Genomic DNA, 24354 nt, shown 5'->3' with positions numbered 1-24354 from the left:
TATTGGAGGAAGTATGCTGAGACTTTACTGAGTATTACAAGTTCAGTCTTAATGCCAGAACTTCTTATTTCTTTCTATAGGAAATTTTATAAAAGAAATTAACATAGCAATCAGGTCATTTATAAAAATCGTAATATATTTATAAAATGTACCTTAAAATGTTCTGAAAATATCCTAAAATTATTACTAGATTCAACTTTTAAAAAATACAAGCAGTTTTATTAATGCATCTTTAAAATTCTGCATCATTTATATATTACTGAAAGGGTAGTTGATCCAGTTATTAAGTCAGAGTCTGGTACTTTGTAGTTATGCTAGAGTTTTTTGTGAATTAGAGCATTTCTACCATGTCAATTCATAATACTACTGTTTTTATGAAATACAAGACCCTGAAAATATTTTTATGTTGATAGCATATTTCCAATAAACTATTTAAAGTATGTAATATATACTGCAAATTTATGCTCAGCTCTTTTGATCCTTTACAGAAACAGTGAATAAAGATAAGACTTCTATACTACAGCAGCCAAAACGAGAAGAAGTATTAGAACAGGGTATGTATGCTTACTTCTGTAACTAGGCCTATAAAAGTATTCCTTATCCAAATAGGCAACCAAATTTTAAAGTTATTGAGGTATTTTAGGTCTTTCTTTATCAGCCTAATACCCTACATATTGCTGATTTTATATAATACATAATTCGTGAGAAAATGGTCAAATGTTGCACTTTGGCTTTGAAAATAAAAGTATTAATGTAATTTAGTCCCACTAGATTTTTCTGTCTTTGTTTTACCTTATTTAATGTTGTAACTTTTATATATAGTGCAAGTAAGTGCAGATATAATCATTAGAAACAATCAGTGGGCTGCTTTTGAAACCTTATGACCTTTAACATTTAAATTCTTGTATGTTTTGTATGGTGTGTTCATAACTATATTTGAGGTTCAAGAAAAAAAGAAATTAAGAACTAAACATATCTTGCCTCTCTTTTAAGTCATTCTTCTCTGCCTTCAGTTAAGGTAGGCGGGATTATCATCTTACGCATTTGTAGTTTTGTGGTAAGTTGCCATCTGATGAGTCAGGAAAGCTTCATTCTTCCTCTGTTCTATTTATTTAAAGTGGTAATATTTGATGTTGTAGGTCATATACTGTATGTGCTGGCACTGAAAATTTATTCTCCTGAATCTTGCTTTCTTGCCAGTTAAATTGGAACATAGTACTTTGTGTTAGGTGTTGAAGTATGTTATCAAGTCGTTTTTGGCCTAGATGTAATATATTTAAAAGCATTAGTTTAATGTTAATGCAAACATGCTTCTATTAACAACATAAAGTGTATAGGAAATAGATAGGATTTTTCTATTAGCAACTTATAGAAATTTGTGACTCTTTGGGTATTGTAAACCACTATAGGAATTATTCAAAATGTGTTCTGTTAAGTCTATGTCAAAGATAGTACTCTTGCACTAATAGTATTTGCAAAATTAAAAACTCAGACTTTTTAAAGGAAAAAAATGCATTCTGAAAGGAGAATAAGGTAAACTATAATATAAAAGTTTTGAAATTATATAGAGTATGTTCCATAACATGGAACATATCTCATTCTAACAAAATGGCTTAAAAATAAACTTAGCTCGAAGTTGTTTCTATTTTTGTATTAAGTCAAAAAAAGGGAGATGATTTTATAGTGAATAATTTATGCTAAGTGGTTCCTACTGAACTATTGAGTATGACTTAAAATAGCTAAATTTGTCAATCCTGTGTATATAATTTGTAAGGAAGTCAATAATTGTAGCTTAAATATAGTAGTTTTAAGTGTTTACTATAACTGTCCAGAAATTTAATCAGACTTAAAGTGAATTATTTTGACATTGCACACACTGTTTGAACTGTATGTCTTTGGAATAATTTCCAAATACCAGCATATGTGGTACAGTGTGGAATGAGATCACCATTTAGTAGGTGCAGCTTGTAAAATTTTTCTATGGAAACTGAGGCTGGACTTTTTTCCTTTTGAAGTTACATGAGTTGATCAAGAAAGACATTGAAACCCCTGAAAGATTAGAAACACGGAGGTTTTATTAGCAGAGGAACCTTAAATATTAGATTTAATCTGTTCTTTTCAAACCATAGGATTTTAGATGGTGTCATGTATGCCTAAAAACCAAATCCTTTAATACACTTTCATATACTGCCATTCATTTACCCTTTTATGTTTGATAGCATATACATATAGTATTAAGAAGCTTAAATATACCCTTATATGTTTATTGATATATTGGGCTATATACCCAGTATAGTCTTAATGGTTTCAGAGAAGAATTCTGTGGATACATAAATTATTTTCCTGTAGTTACCATTTTATTCTACTTATGAATAAAAATGCTGTAAAGTGATTTAACTTGGGAAGAAAAAACCAGTAGTCTGACTCAATTTTCATACTGCAGAAAATAGGCTGTGGCATTCATATGTTGAAATTAGTAGGTCCATCAGAATGTCACCTCCTAGATTATGTGAAGACAAATACCTCACCAAAAGCTATTTCAATGACCAATGTAGCCTCTCTATTATTCCATTAGTCCTGGAATTTAAAGAGAAATATAGAAATATTCCAAATGCATATTTGTACACATAGTTTATTTGACTTGCTAGTGAGATCAATCTATCTCCTTGCAATACACAGGGCAAATCTACTCATTACTGAGAGAGTATCCCATTCTTCTCAGAGATGTTTGTTTGCACAAAATGTCTATTTGTATTCATTCCCTGGGGTGTTAAATTGACCAAGTAGATGATAGGAGGGCTCTAATTATTCAAATAAATTACACCACGTAGGCTGATTTTTAAAGAAATCCCTCAGACTTAACCCTTTGCCTTATTTTGGTATTCTGGCAAAAACAAGTTATGTTCAAGTACTCCTCCTGGTTGTATTGACTCTTTCAATATTTTAAATATCTGATACATAAAAGCCCTGAATTATTTCAGTTGTGCTAGACATAAACTAACAGACAACATCTATGTTGGTCACACAGGATATAAAACTCCCATTGGAAATAGAACAGTTGAGGGGCAGGGAAGAAAAGACCCAAAACATAAGAGGACATGTAACCAAAGGCAAGCTCTGTACCCATCAGTGACTAAATAATAGAGAAAGTTCTACCTGGATAATACAAACAATATTTTTTTTTTTTTGCTTCCTGTCTTAATACATTGGCAAAGCAGGCAGGAAGATAAAGGTCATGATATGTCATAAATGCTGTGTTGGAAAGAAGGGATGACCTTTACTGAGGTAGTAAAGAAAAAAAGAGAGAGAGAGAAAGACTCATATGCCATAGGCTGAAAAAAAGAAATGTAGCAGTGCCACAAATGGACGGGAAGTAGTAGGTACCTCCAACATGGAGAGAAAAAAAAAACCAAAGCAAACTAATAATCTATTTAACACAGGTTTATGTAATACTCTTTTCCGCAGGAGAAATATGTGTTTTATTTCCTTTGAAATTCTTACCACTAAAATTGCTAGCTATTAATTTTCACCAGAATATTAACCTTGACCAGAAGTTAACTAGTTTGAAAGAGCCATCTGAGTTTTGTGTGAATCCATGTAGAATTGCCCACCCTGTGCTTACTCACAAGCACACTAACCTGCTGCAGCATCCTTGTCTGCCTTTGCTGCCTCTTGAACAAAATTTGGCCAAAGGCAAATGTATCTCAGACTCTATCTCAAAAAGTATAATTATGGAGACACCAGAGGAACCTCATTATATGAACATCTTTACCTATCAGGTTGTCCTGGATCATGCAACAGTGGAAAACATTTTCTTTTAATAAATTTATTTATTTTATTTATTTATTTTTGACTGCATTGGGTCTTGTTGCTGCATGCGGGCTTTCTCTAGTTGTGGCGAAGGGGGACTACTCTTCGTTGCGGTGCGCGGGCTTCTCATTGCAGTGGCTTCTCTTGTTGCAGAGCATGGACTCTAGGTGCATGGGCTTCAGTAGTTGTGGCTCACGGGCTCAGTAGTTGTGGCTTGTGGGTTCTAGAGCGCAGGCTCAGTAGTTGTGGTGCACGGGCTTAGTTGCTCCATGACGTGTGGGATCTTCCCGGACCAGGGCTCGAACCCATGTCCCCTGCATTGGCAGGTGGATTCTTAACCACTGTGCCACCAGGGAAGCCCAACAGTGGAAAACATTTTAATGAGGCTTTAATTAAATCTGCAGAGATTTTTTTAAAATAATGCTTATTAGAATTTTTTAATCATATTCATTATAGAATATATGGAAGTTATAGAAAAGTATTAAGAAGTAAACAAAAATCATCCATAATCCCCAGAAATATGGGTGTATATGTACACCCTGTGTGAAATATATATTTTACATATATATGTATATTATTTTAAAAATATTTAGATCATAATATATACACATTTTTGTATCTTCTTTTTAAAATACCATATCTTGAATATTTCCTCCAACTATAAAAATTATTGGCATGCAGGATTTTTAATGACTGCATAATATGTGTATATTCCTGCCCATAGTGCTTTGAAAATAGCCTATTTGTCTACAGGTGAGCTTAGATGAATGAGTTGATTATGCCTGCTTCTATGTAGAAAAACACTAATGGCTATTCAAAACAAATGGAAATGTCACCAAGCTTTGAAAACGTTGTAAGTAAAGAACTCCCTGTGTATGTAATAAGTACAATAAGCTAAACAATAAAACCCAACTAGACAGTGATTCTGGGTGGAGGAAATGAATCCTAGGAGACTATACAGAATGAGAAAGATGTGGAGATTTTTCACACGCAAATGTATCCTTTACTTATATGTTCTGGTTGGCACTTTTAGGAAACTAAGGCATGTTTTTTTTCTCTTTATTTCTTATGCATTATGATTTTTTATATATGTTCACTATACTAAAGGTACAACCTGAACGTTCTATCAACATTGTTTAGGCAAGGAATGTGGGCTGAAACTAAAAGGCATGCCAGCTTCAAGCACGAATCTATACAACTACATTTAGGAGTTCTGAATTTGGGTGTTTCTCTCCTTTAAAATTCAGAGTATAGATCTACTGTTGAAACTTACGTCAGTTGTATTGGGAAGATTTTATGTCTTAAAAAAACTCAAGGGGCTTCCCTTCCCTGGTGGCGCAGTGGTTGAGAGTCCGCCTGCCGATACAGGGGATGCGGGTTCGTGTCCCGGTCCGGGAGGATCCCACATGCCGCGGAGCGGCTGGGCCCGTGAGCCATGGACGCTGAGCCTGCGCGTCCGGCGCCTGTGCTCCGCAATGGGAGAGGCCACAACGGTGAGAGGCCCGCGTACGGCAAAAAAAAAAAAAAACTTAAGGCAGGGACTTCCCTGGTGGCCAGTGGTTGGGAATCTGCCTGCCAGAGCAGGGGACATGGGTTTGAGCCCTGGTCCTGGAGGATCCCACATGCCGCGGAGCAGCTAAGCCCGTGCGCCACAACTACTGAGCCTGCGCTCTAGAGCCTGCAAGCCGCAACTGCTGAAGCCCACGCGCCTGGATCCGGTGCTCCACAACGGGAGAGGCCACCGCAGTGAGAGGCCCGTGCACCACGGCGAATGGTAGCCCCCGCTTGCCGCAGCTGGAAAGGGCCCGCGCGCAGCAACGAGGACCTAACGCAGCCAAAAATAAATTAATTAATTGATTAATTTTTTTAAACAAACAAAAAAAACCTCAAGGCAGAATTGAAAGTCAAATCTGCAATACCAGTATGTCCTTGTTATTGTACATTATTTTCTGGACAGCATTTCTTTTGCTGCAGATAGGACCTTTAGCATGTTTTATTCAGTTTGCTCCAAACTCTTCTCACTGTAGTCTTCATGCCCTCATATAATCAATCTTTATACTCAAAGGTCAGCATGAGCTACTATACTCCCAAAGCAGGAGGAATATGACAAAAATACAATTTGTAGAGGGAAAACACTCCATGGCCCCAGATAGTTAAAGGTCTTCAGATACCTTCTGTGAAACAGAATAATTTCACAATGGTTTTATGCTAACAAAAATGAATTACCATTGGCATGTTTCATCAAGTAAGCAGAATCAAGGGAACAAGGTTGCAACTTAACACAACAGTAGTCTACTGTAAAAGCTTATTAAAGTAACAGTTGATAAACCATTTATGAGAAGAGCGAAACACAGGCTGGGCTTAGTAGTTAAAATTTATATTCCTTTGTTGTTCAAAATAGGACACTCCCTTCATCCCCTAATAAATTCCAAATGATTTTAGTAGCATCTTCTTAGCTTATTCCAAGCATTCTCAATACCACTTTGCTGTTTTAAAGAAGATACAAGTCTTGTTTGTATTTCCATTCAGTTATGATTTATGAGCAGCTCACAAGTCTTTATTTATTGAACTCATCTATCAAACACAACTCTAAATATCCCCCAAGGCTCTGGGAAGCTGAGGGGATGCTCTTCTGAATTGGTTTCCTAATAACAGAATAGGCAGATATGAATGATCATTTATCGCATGGTTGGCCTTTCTGATATAGATCAGTATGTATGGCAGTTGCAAAAGTCATCATCTCCTAACTTCTCCTTTTTCACATTTGTCTCATTTTCTTAAAAAAAGAAAAGAGTTAAAAGGCCCATTTCTGATTGTTTCACAATCAGATGAGTCCTATAGGAGGAAAAAGTAATAAAGTATGATCCTTAAGCCGGTCATCATGATCATGTGTTTTATTTCCCTAAGGCTAGTAGGATAAATGTTGTGGGTTGGTAATAAGTAAACAGTCAGTAAGCCAAATCAACTTTAACCAGAAGGCAAAGTGTCAGCTATGACTGACTCATAAACTAAAATACGAAAATCTAAAAAGAAATGCTTTTATCTTTTCATTCGTCGTATCCCCCTTATTAATCAGTTGTTGTTGCATGATTGTGATCTCATTAGCTTGGTTACTTGGCATATTTTGTCAGTGGTTAAACTGCCAATGAATATCCTATTTACTCTCCATGTACCATAGAAATCACAGAGCAATAAGCAGTAACAAAAGCTGTTTGTTTTAGGTAATGAAGTACTAGTGATTTGTGTGGGAAATGGCGGTTTATATTCTGAAAGATTACCAAGAGGCTCTTGATCACTTTAAAAATAAAAATGCCTGCCACAATTAAGATTTTATGCTGTCTAAAAGTAGGGGTACTTAATTTTTAATCCAATAATCTTAAAGCATTTTATTCAAAGAAAAAAGCATGGGGCACTTTTTCAAGGTATGTTTCCATCTTGTTTAGTTTGATCTTACCATATTCCTGAAAGTAAACCAGAGAAACTTCCATGCTGGTGGGAGGGAATACTGAGTGATCCCAACTAAATAGAAAAATGTACATTGAGCCATGAAATAGCTAACAAGCACACAGCTAACAAACTTGGAGTTTAGTTGGTAGTGTTTTAGACTCTCTTGTGTTATGCTGTGTTCCTTTTCCTGACACATTAGCTGCTACTTCACTAGTGTTTCCCAAATACCAAACCCACTCGGCCAAATAACTTAAAGACCTAGAGCGTTTCTGCATTTCTTAAGATAAGAATCAAAGTTTGAAGTGAGGAAAAGAAAGAAATAGAACTCACTGCAGCCTAAAATCATCAAGGAAAAATTTTTATCTTTACTAATGTAGAAGCCATTTATAACACAGTATTCATTCCAGAATTATTTATTGAGTATCTGCTATAATAGGAACAGTACTAATCACTGGAAATATGACAATATATAAGAAATGAGAGGGGGTTATTTTTATATAAAATCACATTTATACCTTGCCATTTGTCCCTTCTCAGATAATTTTAATGTACGAAAAAAGTTTTTTTGGATCATCTTAGAGAATTTTATCATACATGTAAGGCATATTGCCAGTGGTAAGTGAAAACTATTAAAGAGAATAGAAAATAGAAAACTTTTCTACTTTTTCAAGCCAAAAAGAAACCGGTCATTATTCTTTAGGCCAGTTTTTTGCATATACATTGTATATGTTTGTATTGACTAATTTATTAGAGTCTTATAATAAAAAGAAGACAAGCCAGGATAGGACAAAAAAAAAGAAACTTGTTCAATTAAATCATAAACCTGGCACCTGAGCTCAGTAGACTGTTACTTTAAAAAGAAAAAAAAATTAATATACTAAGATTGACAGGTCTGAGGTGAATTCACAGGAAAGAGATACAGCCAGTACAGAGAAGATAAGGTAACCTGGATCCAGTATAGTGATACTTAGAAGGTGGATCCCTCTGTCAGGCTGTCTCCTTCAAATCCAAGTGCAACATGCTGCCAGCTGTGCACCTTAGTACTGTGCCATTAGATTCCTCATCTAAAATGAGAACAGTAAGTATTCCACGGAAGTTAAATGTGTTCTGTCGTATAAAGCACTCAGTAAAGTGACTTGGTCATGCTGAGCTCTCAAAAAGTACTAGCTGCTATTACTATTATTGTCATTTGTAGTTTATAAAGTACTTCTTTATATGTTATCTCTGTCGAGAATAAGTAGGGTAATTATACCTCCCAGTTTTTCCAGGATTGTACCGTTTATGCCTAGTATAAATATTAACAACACCCCTTTCCTTTCTCAAATGTGTCCCAGTTTGGTAATTAAATTATATGGTCTGCTTAGCAGCAGGACCCAGAATAGAATTAGAGAATACTACCCCGAAACACATAGGTTAACTGAGCTGAGGAAAAGGGGTCATAACTGGGAAGTATCTAGGGGATGCAGGTTACCCTCAATCACAAGTCAGTTGCACAAAGGTCAAGCAGCTTTAATACCGTTCCAGACAGACTTTTCCATCGAAGGCAGGGGTGAGGGTCTGTTCTGAAGACGAAGGGGTAGTCCTCCAGCACGACAATTATGGGGTGATAAGAATCTCAGGTGAGTACTGGTGGGAGGGAGGGAAAAGGTGATGTTGACAAATCGGCATCTATGAATCAAATGACTTTGTGATTCACTGGTGAGAGAAAGATGAATCTAGTTTTCTGGATTGATGGTCCCAAAACATGGTTTCATCGCTGAGAGAGATACTATAAAAAAAATAATAAAGTATGGGGAGAAGATTAAGCGCCCAGGTTTAGACATGTTGAGTTCAAAATCCCATTGAAATAGACATTCAATCCAAGTGGAAATTTCCAGATGGCAGTTTTATGTACCACTAGGTTCTAGGAAATCTCCAGATTTTGGAGTCACTTGTCTGAATGTAGCAGCTTAAGCTTTGTGAGTGGCTGAGATCACTTAGTAGGAAGAAGTCTTAGCCAGGGACAATAAAAGTATGCCAGGGATAGACCTCAGAAAACAGGAACATTCCATATGTTGGGCAGAATAAGAGGAAGCCAAGATGACAGGTGAAGATCTGGAAAGAACAATATTGTAAGGAGAGAGGTTCTGAAGGAACTATGAAAGTGCTACATGCCACCAGTAGGTCAGGATGAAGAGTCTATTGGCTTTGGCAACTAGGAGCTCTTCAGCAACTCATGCAGAAGCCATACAGGAGTGAAGTAGGGAGTGGAAGCAAATGCCTTCGATTTAGGAAGAAAGAGGATATGAGGAAGGATGAAGCAGCACATAACCCCGCACTGTCCAGTATGGTAGATACTAACCGCATGTGGCTGTTTAACTTTGAATATAAATGAATTAAAAGTAAGTAAACTTAAAAGTTAAGTTTCTTAGTCTTACTGGCCACATTACAAATACTCAATAGTCCCATGTGTCTAGGAGCTATCATATTGGCAGCACAGGTATAGACTATTTCCATTATCATAGAAAGCTCTTGTAGATGGTGTTGGAACTTGTTAAAGAAAGAGGGAAAATGAAAAAGCTTGAAAGACATACTGTGTCAGAGGAGGGTCTCTTCTCACCTCCATGACCACTCAAGATAAGCCCAAAGTGAGTGTGTTTATAGCCTGAGTCAAATCTTTGGCAGAGTAATTGTATTAGAAAAGGAAAGAAAAAGGAGATGGGAAAGGCCTTAGAAGGCTCAGGGAGGGCTGGCATCCAGAACACTGGGGTAGGGATAGTTCTTTCTCCAAAAATAGACTGATAAAAAAAAAAGAGAGAGAGAGAAAGTGCAGAAGTGCAGGTACAACCTTCTTTGGCAAAATCAGGAAGCAAATCACAAAGGCAGCCGTAATGACTTGTTGAGAAAATAGAAGGCTGTAAACTTAAAGGTGGCTTTTTTCCATTATGAAAATACCAATACGAAACAGAGACTGATTTTGAAAAATTTTAGGTAAACAATAGGTTGAATCAGATGCATGTTGCAACTAGAGTTTATATCTTTGTCATTAGTAATTATAATAGCTATAATTTAGTGATATCTACTTTATGAAATACACTGGACTGGGCATTTTACATTAACTATCTTCTTTAAATCCACAAAACAATTTTTAAGGGTAGTTGTCATTATCTATTTTAAAAGGCTAAGTAACTTGCTTAAAGGCACAGAAAATAGCTATTAAGTGTCAGGGGTTGGATCCGAACACTAGTGTGAAATGCAGACCAGACATCGGGTAATAACAATACAAGGAAAGAGCAGAGTGCTGTAGGTGCACCTAGCAGCAATTGTCAAGGCAGGCTTCTTGGATGTAAGTGATGCCTAAGTAGCATCTGAAGGTTGAGGAACTAGTTGATTACTAGGGAAAGAATGTCCCAGGAAGAAGAAACAACATCTTCTTAGAGTTGACATTCAAGGAAGTAAAAGTCCAATATGGCTATAATATAAACTGAAAAGAAAAAGAGAATATTGAGAAATGAAACTGGGGTAGAGACCACCCAACTTCCTCTGTTTATATTCTATTCCATCCATTGTACTCAAGGTTAGGTAGATTTCCTCAATCACGATCTTAATATGACTAAGAAAGACGGTTAACATTTTGGGATTTCATATACTCCATACACCAGAAGAGAAAAAAAAAGAAACCTTTTTGGTTTGTGTATAAGAATGTAAGAGATAGCCATCTAGTGGGCTCCTGCATGTAACCTCTAGAAGTGAGATGCTGCTCTGAAGCTGTGTTCTCACAAGGCCAGTGCATTTGTGTGAAGCCAAGCCTCTTACGTTGCTAAATTTTTGTTTTCCTAATCCAGTGATCATTGTAAATGATCATTTCAAAGGAACCGAGTACTCTGTATTTGGTATTTTATCACAGCTTTTAGATTTTTACTGACAAACCTCAATAACTATGCATAGTTCTAAGCCTGTGTTCCTCCATCAACATTAGCCTAATGTCATGGATTCAAGTTTTAAAATTGTGTTCTTTTTCTGTTCCTGAAGTCATCTTGTTTTCATCTTCTATATAAAATGTTTCATTGCACAACAGCGTATTAAGCTATTTATATTTAGTGTGTGGGGCAGGACAATTACACAGTAATGGGTTAATTTCTTTTCTCTAAGGCAGAATGCCACTGTGGACTACCAGAATTGGTTGCATTGTAATTTGCTTTGTTCATTTTACTGATATTGGCCCTAATACTTGGTAATTATTTTCTGATTGAAGATCTCACCTAGGATAAGCTGCTTTCATGGGCAAGAATTGAAAACCTACTTTGAATCATTAAACCAAGATTATTTATAAACATGACAGGATCTCAGCATCATTTTGGAAAGACTTCATATCGCCTTGCACCAATATTTTAATAACATATTCTTTAGTGGAATGTATCCTGCCTAAACCAGTTATTATTTTTATTTCCTAATGGTCATAAAAAAGATTTTATAAATGTTTTCTGATCATGCTATAAATGTAATTAAAACATAAGCAAAAGGACTCCACAATCATAAGTTTCATTAGCAGCACTTAGTATAGAGTGAGAAAAGGAAGAACTGTGGGTTTCCTTTGGGTTTGGGTTAGAATAGCAGATTTATGATTCCATAGAGAATATACATGTTTCCCATTCACACAGTTGATGTGAATGGATTTGAAACCATAGATGTAACTGATGAGGATTAAAATGCTTCATGAGCCTTCCATAGTCATATTTTGTATCTGTTGTAATATTTTATAAATAGTTTGTTTTCATGGAATTATATTATCATATCCAAGTTTACTTCTTAGTACAGGAAGACATGAAATACATTTCAGTGATGTATCATTCCAATGATACTAGTTTGTTAAAATCTCTTTTGCTTGAAACTGTTTTAAAAATATTCTTTTCTCACAAAATTATTTTTCTGAAATTTATTCGTTTCTTATTTAAAATAAACAACTGGAGCTACTTACATTAACACAGTTAACAAAATAATAAAACTGGTTTTCCAGTTGCCAAGTGGATGTTAGATTTTTTTGTGTTTTATAGCACCTGCTCAAAAATATACATTTAATTTTTTTTTTTTTTTTTTTTTTCTGTACGCGGGCCTTTCACTGTTGTGGCCTCTCCCGTTGCGGAGCACAGGCTCTGGACGCGCAGGCTCAGCGGCCACAGCTCACGGGCCCAGCCGCTCTGCGGCATGTGGGATCTTCCCGGACCGGGGCACAAACCTGCATCCCCTGCATCGGCAGGCGGACTCTCAACCACTGCGCCACCAGGGAAGCCCAACATTTAATTTTTTGTGGATTACACTTTAATAGGCTTTTAGAAGACAACTTCAAAGGGTTTGCCTGTGAAGATAGCTGTTTTCTGTTGTAGTGTTGATAATGTTTTAGAAAGCTGATGAACTCTGACTTCCAAATCAATCCAAACTAACCTTGTGAAAACCATTTATTAAAACATGCCCTGCAGTCACATACACATTATTTTGTTTCTACTATTATGCTAATAGAGATTATTTAGTGTCGTTGGCTCCTGAGATAACAGAAGGAAATGGGTGGTTTGTAAGATGAAATGTGAAGCATATTATTTTCTCATTGTTCTGGAAAATCATCTTTTTCTCCCCATGCTTGAACATCTGAGAGCAACTTTCCCTCTCACTTATTATGAGGAATCAGATGATATTATTTAAGGCACAAAATTTTGTAAATTTTGCAATCTTATCAACTCTCCACCCCTTATCTCTTCTCTTTTTTTCACAGGTGATTTCTATTCACTACTTTCCAAGCTGCTAGGAGAAAGGGAAGATGTTGTTCATGTGCATAAATATAATCCTACAGAAAAGGCAGAATCAGAGTCAGACCTGGTAGCTGAGATTGCAAACGTAGTCCAAAAGAAGGATCTTGGTCAGTCTGATGCCAGGGAGAGTGCAGAACATGAGAGGGACAATGCTCTTCTTGTCAGAGATAGAATTCACAAATTCCACAGACTAGCATCTACTTTGAGGCCAGCAGAGAGCAGAGTTTTGTCATTACAGCAGCCGCTACCCGGTGAAGGCACCTGGGAACCAGAACACACAGGAGGTGCGTTTAGGGCTTCTTTTAAAGAATAAAATGTGAAACGCTACAATCCACATAAGCAAAATCTGAAGGGAATAAAAATTAATGGGTGAGAAAGCTCATCAATGAAAAGGATTTATCATTAGAAAAAACATGACTCAGATTTGGGTTGTCAGATGTCACCTTTGTTTGAGGAGTTTTTCTTTTTGTTTTGGTCCAGTACTATCAATACGTAAATTCAATCTCTGTTCAGTTGATGAGCCAGAATTACTAAGACCCAAAATCTTTGGATCATATTGGGGAGGGTGGCATATGAAATTCAGGGTAACAGATTCTTACAAAATCAACATTCTCCATTTAGTTCAATGGGAATAAACTGAAAATTCAAACCTGATATGTAAAGTCCCGGTGTATGAAATGGTTATACACTACCTTCCTTTAAGGTAATTAAATTCCTCTCAGAGGAATCTTACACTTCCAGCGTTCTCATCCAATTGACTTGTAAAATGTAACCATTTTTATGACTTTGATTTCTTGAGTTCCATTATCAATTACTATCTTAATTGGAAAGTTGAGTAGTTATATCTGAAGGGACCTCCAGCAAGTCAGTAACTATCAGATTTATCTTTACTTCTAACCAGGATTGGCTTCTGTAATTAGAGGACAATACCTTATTCCCTTCAGGTTTCTGTACCAGCAAGCTATGGATGCCTCATCTTTGTCTTTAATTGTGTTGTGGCTTCTGTGATATTGATTGTGTTTCATGTTACTTGCTAATGTGGAAAGCCAGATAATACAGCATGTGGAGATAATCCCCAAAAAAGTAACGGATATGCATGCATGGCAGCTGTCCATGCGTGGGCTGGAATGGCACAGGCTGCCAGCTTGATGTTTTCAAATAGAGCTTTGCAGGAAGCCATAAATTATCCAACACCCAACTGATTTTTATTTATAATTGAAAAAAATTAGGATGCAGTGCCTTTTGCTAACACAGGAGTTTCAATCATTGACCATTAGGACTGGCCTAATAGTCTCTATGAGATGTTAAATGGAGCCCAGATTTTTACCTCTTCATATTTAAACAGGGTCAGCCCTGCTCTAACTCCTTCTAAATTTACCTAATAAAACTGTGTTTCTCAAGAGGTGGTCCCTGGACCCTCTTGCATCAGAATCACCTAGGGTGATTATGAAAAATCTAGACTCCTGAATCCTACTGAAGACCAACTGAATTGACATCTCTGAGTATGATGTCTAGAAATCTGCAGTTTATCATGCCCCTATCCGTTTCATAGAAAGACTGGAGTGTCTGTCTGAACGTCTATATTAAGGACAGTAAATTGTAACCCGAACAACATATAAATATAAAAGGGAAAGGGGCCTCTTTGGTGAGAATACAATTCTATTCAAGCATGAAGTGTTAAGAGTTGCATCCTGCTTTATTCTATGACTTGTCTTTTTTTTTATTGAAGTATTTATTTTTTATTGAAGTAACATTGGTTTATCACATTATATGTGTTTCATGTGTACAACAGTATATTTTTATTTCTGTAGACCCTACAGTGTGCTCACCACCAAAAATTTAGTTTCTAGTTATCTATGACTTGCCTTTATTACTCTTTGATGTGAAATAATATCATGGTCATTTATAGGCATCATAAATGTCAATGTAAAAATCACAGTTTGACTTAAGGAATTGTATTCCTAAAACCTACTTAGTTTTTCTAAGAAAGAAATGCTTAAAATACTCAAAATACACTTACTGGCCAAATCTCCTTATACCTTCCAAGGTAGTCAGAATGGCAGTGACCAGGAAAAAAATGTTCCTCCAGGATCTGGTTCAGAAAGTTTCCTTTCATTTTAAGTATGTGGGTGAATGTCACTGAAATAAATAAAACAATGAGTTACAGAAACAGAGCACAAATTCTAGTTACAGGAAGAAGATGTGCATATATTTCCTTTCTGAAATGACTTATTTTAGTGTTACTTCACTGCTCTGATTCAAAATTTTTTAAAAATTAAATGCAAAATAACAAAACTCATATTTAGGTAAGCTATTTCTAAAAGTCTTTTCAATTTTCTTTCACTGTTTACCATAACACTATCTAATATCTAACTTTAATTAAAGAAAGGCACTTAATAAGTGCTATATGTTAACAATAATTATGATTATAATTGCTACCATTAATGTCAAGTTGGACTAAGATTTCAAAAATTTAAACACCAAAGTAGTTGGTGTTTTATTATTTATTATTTTAATTACTTATTAAATATTAATTATTTTAGCTTAAGTAGCATCCATGAGAGAATTTTCTTGCAATGTGTAGGAAAGCTGCAAAAATTGGCACTCTGAGTTGATAAATTGAGAAAATGACTTGGCAGTGTTCTACCGTAATGGGAGTTTGTGGCTCTTCAAATCGCTGATCACTTACATTGATCTGCCTTGATGTTTTCCTGTAATATGTGATGTACAGTGTGAAAATATGCAACCTGGTAAATTGAGAGGCAAATGCACTCCTTTTTACACTTAACAGTTTGGTTTCTACCGTTAGTTTGACATCTATATTGAGACAGCATTAATAGAGTAGAAAGGAAATCATAGTCTTTATTCTAGTTGCCTTCTGGAAACTAGATTCATTGAAAAATAAATTTAAAACTGCAGACAGCTATTCTCTTGCTGTCAGATCTGATTGGACTGCTATTTGCTAGCATATGGAAGCCTGATTCAACATTTGTTACACACCCTTGGACATCAGAAAATACATCTGCATTTGTGTGATGCTTCCCATCAGATAAGAGAATGCACAGAATCTTTAAATATTGTTATGATACATTTACATTTTACTTAATTTCTATGGACAACTTTTTCTTGACTCAGAGTCCATTACTTTTAACATATTTCAGTCATATGCTGACCCCTAGGTTCAAGTCTTATAGAATTCCCAGGGTAAAATAAAGCATTCAGTAGGCTGAATTTTCATCTCTGGAGGAGAGGAGAATAGTGAAAACAAACCCACACATAGCCCTTACTGTGAGCCAGGCTAAGTGTTTTAGATGCATTAACTCATTTAATTCTCATAACAACCCTATTTATAAACCCATTTATAGAGGAAGAAACTGAGGCATAGAAAGGTCATGCCATGGATCCAAAGTGCCACAGCTCAATAAACCAACATTCAAAGCCAGGCAGGTTTGCTCCAAGTCTTGGTTTTTAATCACTTTATTACTCTGCCTCTCACAATAAAATAAAATAATAGATAGATAGATAAGATAGATATGCTGGTTTTTTCCAATCATCCCATCATCTTGTCTACAACTGTAATAACTCTAGGTGTAGATTGCCTTTGGTCATACTTTCTCAATCAATATCCAAACAATTTGACTAAGGTGAGGATTCGTTTGCAGTTAAATTTTTAAAAGAAAAGGAACTCTGCTAATACTTCTGATCCCCTAGTTATGTCTTAATTCTCTTCCTCACTTCACTCCCACTAAATAAGACCTTATAATTATTCCTGTTTTCTTTCTCACTTGAGTATAAATATTTCTCCTATAGTTTCAGTTAATTATAGTTATTGTTGGCACTTCTGATGAATAACAATCCCTGACCAAAATAAGGCATCTTTTCGTCACTAAACGAGAATTTGCAAGTGTAGAAAGAGCAACCACTTTATTTTGTTCTTGTTGTTGAAATCTTCTACTGATTTCACTAGGGTCTTTTCCTTAAGATTAAATATGAAGAGCCTTGTTATGGTGAAGTTAAGTCATAGTCCTAGGTTTGAAATTATGTTTTTTCTCAACTTTGTCTGTTAGTCCTTATGTACACAGATAAATGAAAATGCCCTTTTAAATGCTTATTAATAATTTCATATGAAAGCAGCATTGATTACTAACATTAATCTTTTCTGGAAAGGTGTAATTCATTAATCCTCTTAGTGATTTATTGATACAATTTTAATAGTAATATTTAATTTTTTTTTGAGAGTAGTAACTTTTTTTCTAAATATATGGTGGAATATGAGGCTGCACAATTACCTTTATTTATAATGAATACAAAGATTCTTCTGAAATAATCCTGTCGTTTGACATGTGAATTTAGAGCAGCTGACACTTGGAGTTGGCTTGCCCAAGGTCACATGTAAGAAATTTGTATTTAATTTTCAAATTAAAACTGTAAGTCTACAACATTAGTCATACACTGAATTACTTCTTAGATAAAAACTAAGAGGAATCTGAACTCAAATTTTTAACTTTTCCATGATTGAAAATGTTAAGTTTAAGTTAGAACCCAAATATATTTTGTCATACAATTTTTAATAAGGATTTGAAATATTTGTAATTGAGGATTAGGAAATAATCACCCTTGCTATTGATGACTGAAGTCTTGCCCAAGCCTGTATTTCCTTTTTTATGAATAGAGAAAATGACCTGGGATGAGCCAGTCCTGTTCTAGCATTCTGTGATTCTCTTATAAAGTTGGGCAGGGATTGGGAAAACATCAGTATTTATTCCATATCCATACAGCACTTGTCCTCAATGACTGCTTTGTTCTTGATCATTTAATCTTAAAGAGAACAGCCTTTAACTGCCTAATAATGAAAAAGATGACACTGGAAGCAAAAACATCAATTAACTGAGGTAGTGTTCACAAAAGAGGATGTGAACTCAGTTTTCCTTTAACTATTTTAGAATTTGTAATTAACACAGAGACCTAGGTTTTGAGGTCCTGAAAGTTTTGAGGTCTTGGCTGGGTAATCTTAATAAATGTACAATGATATTTTTAAATGAAATTCAAAATAATTTAATATAATTTCTCTGAACGTTCTTGCTGTGCACAAAATAGTTCTTTGCATTGACAAAAAGAGCAAAGTTTCTTACAGTGTTAACCCTCTTATATATTTCCTCACATATCACCTTTGCTGTTTTGAAAATTTACCAAAAGTATATAAATATGTTCTAGATATTTACACTGCTTTTTCTTCTTGAAAATTCCCAACCAAAAGGGATTCTTATATAGGTAAACAACCCATTAGGCAGTGCTTTTTGAGTGCTTACCAATCTAAGATCAGTGATAATTAGGGTTATTCACAGCCAGATTAAGGTTCTTTATACAGTATTTCCAATATTTGATGAAATCCCCATTTGAAGCCAGAATAGTGTATTTACTGATATTTGGGACATTGCATATTTCTATCAGAATTAATATCTCTGCATTGCATATTTCTATCAGAATTAATATTTCTGAATCTTCATGAGCACCTCGCTTCCAGTACCTGTTGGTGGACCACTGAATAGAAAAGTTCCAGGAAACCTGACATTTGTTTATTGTCTTTAATGAAAATAATTAGCCAATTAGCTTTTTTTTTAGTCTCTTCACGGTAGCTTCAGCACAATACTAGGGGTAAAAAGAGGTAGTACAAGTGAACTAAAAGATTATAAGGGTGTTTAAATGCTAGTTGACAACATAAGCAAGTAGAGACTGGAGCATAGAGTTCAATTTAGTGCATTTTTTTGGCCATTACAATGGGCCAGGCCCCGTGCAAGACTTAGTGACAAAACAGTGAATAAGACATGATCCTTGCCCTCACAAAATTCCATCTAGTTGTAGTGGTGCTGGGCCCTGAGAAGCTGATGAAAGCGACTAAATATCTGTATTGTTATGAGGTTCAAGTCTCCCTTGGAGCCCATCCAGAATCTTCAGGAGCTGCTGAATGAGTACCGAATGACCACCGAAAAGACAAGCTGTAACTGAGATGAGAATGAATGAAGTACAACCTGAGATTCAAGCAACTTAAAAATAATTTGAAACATTTTCTTTGGGGAATCCATCCATACGTCTCTAATTATAATACTTATACCCTGCTTCCTGAGTTCACTTTCAGAAACACAGTTTTTTTCATGTCACCCCATGATTGAAAACCTTCAGTGGTTCCCAGTCGCCTATAGTCACAATTTGCATCCTTTTCTCCTATTATGATAGATAATAAGCGTGATAGATGATGAATGCTATTCATCCTAGCAGCCCCATTTACATCCACTGCTGTGCAAATTTAGGCACGCCAGTTATTACTCTGCCCCCTTCTCCCCAACTCAGGAAGACATAGCAAAACACACATGAGTGAGAATGACATTCTTGCGTGCTCTAATATATTTCAGAAGTAAATTATTCCCAAGCTTTGTGCTTTACTGCTATTAATAAAGTACTTGCAGCATACCTCAAAATTAATCACAGTATAGATCAAGACACCACAGCTCAAAACTACATTCATTAATTCATTGTTAAATCCATACCTTCGTGTGCTGTACAAATGTATATTTTCCTTCTAAACTAGATCTTGGGGTCTGTTAATCCTGCCTGTCACTCTCATACCCGCTCCTGACATACACAGATATCCTTAAAGACATACAAATTACGTAAAGATCTTGAAACACATTCTGCAATTATAATCATCCTCACTTTCCATCTTTCTGACTGAAATATTCTCTGCCTACTTCTATATTCAATAAACTTTAAGTGAGAACACCTACCCTCTCCCAGCCAAGCCTCAGGAAGGATTATGGGCCCTTTCCTGTGTTCCTGCACTGTACTGTGTCATAAATATTTGCTTTCTGTTTTTTGTTTGTTTTTTGGTTATTTTTGGGGTTTTTTTTTTTTTTTCATTTTATCCTATGAGTCCCTCTAGAACCAAAACCATGCTTTATTTCTTTGTGTCCCCAGAATCTAACATAACACCTTACATAGACAATACACTTAGGGAATATTTGTTGAATATGCCTCAGCAAAGGTTGTAGACACAACTGTTCCAGGCATCCTATAGATTGTGCTGTGTTATTAATTTTTGTTTTAAAAATTAAATGAGCAAAGGTAAGAATATTTTGAGTGAAAAGTTACTGTTTCCTGTTGTATAGTTGAGAGAATTATCTTAAAGTGTTTACTCTCACACCAGCATCCTCTCAGGCTTTCAGAAGCTGACTGTACAAGCCCTGTGTTTCCCTTTCTTCCTCCAGTCTTTAATGTTTATCTTTGAGGATTTCACTGCATGTTGCCACATCCTCCAGAGTATTTGAAGGAGAAAGGAGACTCAAACTGCTGCTTTTTTACTTCTCAGCATCTCTGTTGAAGCGTTTCAGAGGGAAAGAAATATTGACACTGATACAAAGGATTTCACAGCATCTTCATAACTTTATATCCTCAGTTGATATAGCTACTCTGTACATGGTACCTCTTTATTCATGAGCATTTTTATAAAAGGGGTTAACAATTGAACCTAGGTATTCTCTAAGTATAAGTGTATTCTGATCAGAAGTGAGAGTGATTGTAAATCACTCAGTCATAGAGTTCCTGTTATGTTTTCCTTTCTTGTGTTAGGAAACAGTGAAATATAAGCAGTGAAAGAATATCTCTCCATTCCCATTGTTATAGGAACACTAAAGTTAGGTGAAATGAGATTGGTATTTTACATAGTTCCTTGTACAAGGTATTATCAATGATGGTTTATTATAAGGTCTAATGTATTCTGAACATCCACAATTTACACAGAAGTTAGATGAGAAAGACAGACACAAACACACAGAAACGGGCTTATTGCCTAAGAATACTATTTATTTACAACATTTAAAAGCTTTGTATTAAAATCATGTCATCCATGTTGCCATATTTTTCAAAGATACTAATTTAAAGTAAGAATCTTGTTAAGAAGACTGTCTCAAATTTGCCCCTTAATGGCTTAAGGATAAACTGGTTTTACGAGCATCTTATCAACAGGAAAAGAGCATATCCCCAAACAAGTTCACAGTCACTTACTTTATTCATAGCTCAGGAGGCTCCTTGGCATGTGCATGTGGTATATTTTATGTAGAGCATGGCTTGATTTTTTTTCTTTGCATCTAGTGACATTACTGCATGAACTTCTTATAATCATTGTGAATCTTCATGAGGTTATACTAGCTTTCTTTTTTACACTAAATGTATGGATTTATCTTTTAGATTTCCATGTAGAAGAGGCACTGGATTGGCCTGGAGTATACTTGTTACCAGGCCAGGTTTCTGGGATAGCTCTGGACCCTACGAATAATCTGGTGATTTTCCACAGAGGTAACCATGTCTGGGATGGAAAGTAAGTAATAATTTTTCCTTGAAGGAGTAAATGAAGATAAAAATAGCATGCATTGCTTTTCATTAAACTGAGAATAATGGTGAGAGAACTATCAAGGTTTTCTTTGAACTTGATTTTTGTGAGCAAAACATATTTGTTCTTTTAGTATATGACTGTGACACATAGAAAAGAGAAAGTCTTGTGCATTTGAAAACAATTAAGGTAGTTTCACAAACTAGTTTATGGAAAGAAGGCGATAACAGTCTGTGATTCTGCCTACTTAGCATTTTGCTCTCTCCCCCTTGAAGCTACCTTCACATTCCTAAGGAAAGTAACATTAAAGGCAGTTAAGGCAGTACATGGCTGAGGCATTTCAAGACTTCAGAAAAAGTGCATCATGATCAATGATCAACGAAGAAAGTTACTAGTTGACTACAATAAAGCACTTCATTATTTTCATGTACTGGGTACAGAACCATAGTAAGGCCATGGGACTCTCCCTTTCCATCAGACTGCTCCCTGGCATGATAACAATGCCTTCTGGAGACTGTAGTTAGAGCAGCTTGGCCACCATATTATAGAAATAGTCAGTACCTTGGCCTTCACATTTCCATACAGATTAATTTTATTACTCAAATTTGCATTTTTCATGAGCACCGAAAACTTAAAGAGTAACAAGACTTGAGAATAACACTAAGACTAATATCCCGCTTTTCCCTCTGGGTTTCTCTTTCCAACCTTTTATTCTATCTTCCACTATCATCTTATAGGGAGTTTTGGTAAAGAAGTCTAACATTCATTGAGTGTTTACTGTGCTCCTGTGACTGTTCTGTTTACATAAATTACCTCACAACATTTAGGCACTGTTATTATCATCATCATTCACGTTTTACAGGTGAAGAAACCAAGAGGAAGTAAGTGTTCTGCCCCAGACCTCACAGTTAGCCTGGCAGAGTCAGGCTTCAGTTCCTTTCCATCTGACTCCAGAGTCAGCCTACTTACCGTTTGTTAAACTTACTGCCTTTTAGAGGATTACGAGCACATTTACATGATTGTATTTTTAAAAGCTTATTCCAAAATTTAGCAGGTTATCTTAATTCTCCTGAGTAATGAGTATCCATTTATTCATGTGTTTTACCACAAATCTACATATGAAGGTAAATTTTTTAATATCTTATGAATTAAGTGTAATGAATCTCTCCTTTCAAGTGTACAACTGTAGGGTTTCATTTGGAAAATTGAGGATCCACATACACAGTTCAATTGTTTTCTTCCTCCATTTTCAGAGATACTGATTTAACTTAGGCTAAGCCTGCTCTGTCACATACGCATGTATGTAGTTTTCTTTGTGTAGTTGAAGATGGAATTCAATTAGCATTTCAAAATAGATTGATAGCTTTGTTACTGTTTAATTGTCCTTTCCAGTTGTCACACTCAAAAATGGAATCTGAGGAAGAGATCAATTCAGAGTTCAAAGCCATCGAACTCAGCATCCCTATTTATACATCTCTGTTACATCATCTTAGTCATTATTGAACATCTAATGATATTTTCACAAGCGCTTTCAAAAGCAAACTATTACTATTCATTGTAACATATTCTTCATTTTAATGAATATTGCTACATTTTCCGCATGGATTTCTAGCCACATTTTACCAGACGAGAAAATTACAGCATCATTTTCTCCCATTGATACTGTTTCAGCTGGCTAAAGCTAAATCGGACAAAGTCCAATTTTCCATTTTAATGTGATATTCATTCCAAGTAAACAGCAGAGGCTGGAATCGTTTAATAGAAAAAAATAAAAAGGGATCTGTAAAGGCCAGCTTGGGGTAGATGACACAAGACTGTGAAACAAGAGCCACATAAGAACATTTTCTGGGACATATATGGCCGTCCTAGCTGAAGACCTGCTTTTTCCTGGCCTCTTGCTTTCATCTAGATAACCAGTATCATGTGTAAATAGATTCCAGTTCCATTACCAAAGCCCCAGTGTGTTTACCCTGATAAATGGCACTGACAAAGGGCCAAAAATGCAAGACTTTTTCAGGGCAGTCATGCTGATTTAACTCATTAAATCTGTTTCTTCTTTCTTCTTCTTTTTTATCTTTCAGGTGTAAGAATATTTGTTATCTCTCTTTCCTTCTGCCTCTCTTGTATTTCCTGTTGGCCTCTAGCAGCCTTTGCAATCCATGGTTGTGAGGAAGTTCTCTTCTGGCACTCGGATCTCTGCTTTTAACATTGTCTGCTTTAATATTCATAAAGGGAATAAGAAGTGGATTACTCTGTTAGTTATTTTGTAGGAAAATAGATTCGGATGTGTGGGCCCTGCTCGTTGAATGGTCATACATGACCATCCTTCCTACATGTATAAGTTGCATTATATAGAATAGACACGTACATAATTTTTCTTTTTCCTCATTGACTATCCAAGGATTATACAAAGAAAAAGACAGCACTTTCCAGAATAATTTATTATGTGTTAGTGAGAGACAATGGAAATTAAAAATGGGGTGGAAATTGCATTCTTGTTGCTACCACTGTTTGGATAGAAAGATGAGAAATCCTGTATTAATTTTCCTCAGAATCTTTCCCATCCTGATACTTCTCATGTTCACAAAATTATAAGTTCCATAAGGCTAGAGCTTGTTCTAAATCAAATCTTAGTAGTCTATATCCCCTAATTTTTTGTAGTTGATCATTCTTTAAGTATCAGACAGTACTTGGAGTTAATAATAATCCCTAATTAATACTCAGTACTCAAAGGTCTTTTGATATCACAAAAACTGTCTTTATAAGTAGTATTACTCTTCATTTCTACCTGATAGCCTTGATCAACTCTTACTTTTCTACTTAATCAGGCTAAATAAGCATAGCAACAAAATAATAATAATAATAGTAGTAATAATAATAATGATGATGATAAAACACTTACCCTTCTGAAAGATGACTGTCAACTCCCTT

At 35.6% G+C, this 24354-nt stretch overlaps 1 protein-coding gene across 18 annotated transcripts in view; it reads left to right on the top strand.

The window, feature by feature from the left end:
- Nucleotides 1-24354, top strand: part of PAM (peptidylglycine alpha-amidating monooxygenase) — a 280689-nt gene that overhangs the window by 225452 nt on the left and 30883 nt on the right. For 13 of the 18 annotated variants that reach the window (XM_060009091.1, XM_060009096.1, XM_060009095.1 and 10 more), the window contains 3 exons: nt 489-554; nt 13004-13324; nt 21282-21411. In XM_060009091.1, coding sequence (XP_059865074.1) covers nt 489-554; nt 13004-13324; nt 21282-21411 — 517 coding nt within the window. The remainder of the gene's footprint in view (nt 1-488; nt 555-13003; nt 13325-21281; nt 21412-24354) is intronic. The other 5 variants (XM_060009102.1, XM_060009100.1, XM_060009099.1 and 2 more) reach the window with 1 other exon arrangement.

Source organism: Delphinus delphis, chromosome 3 (genome assembly GCF_949987515.2).
Source record: "Delphinus delphis chromosome 3, mDelDel1.2, whole genome shotgun sequence".
NCBI lineage: Eukaryota > Metazoa > Chordata > Mammalia > Artiodactyla > Delphinidae > Delphinus > Delphinus delphis.
Note: the sequence above shows the minus strand (reverse complement) of the source record. Positions and strands in the feature narration are given on the sequence as shown.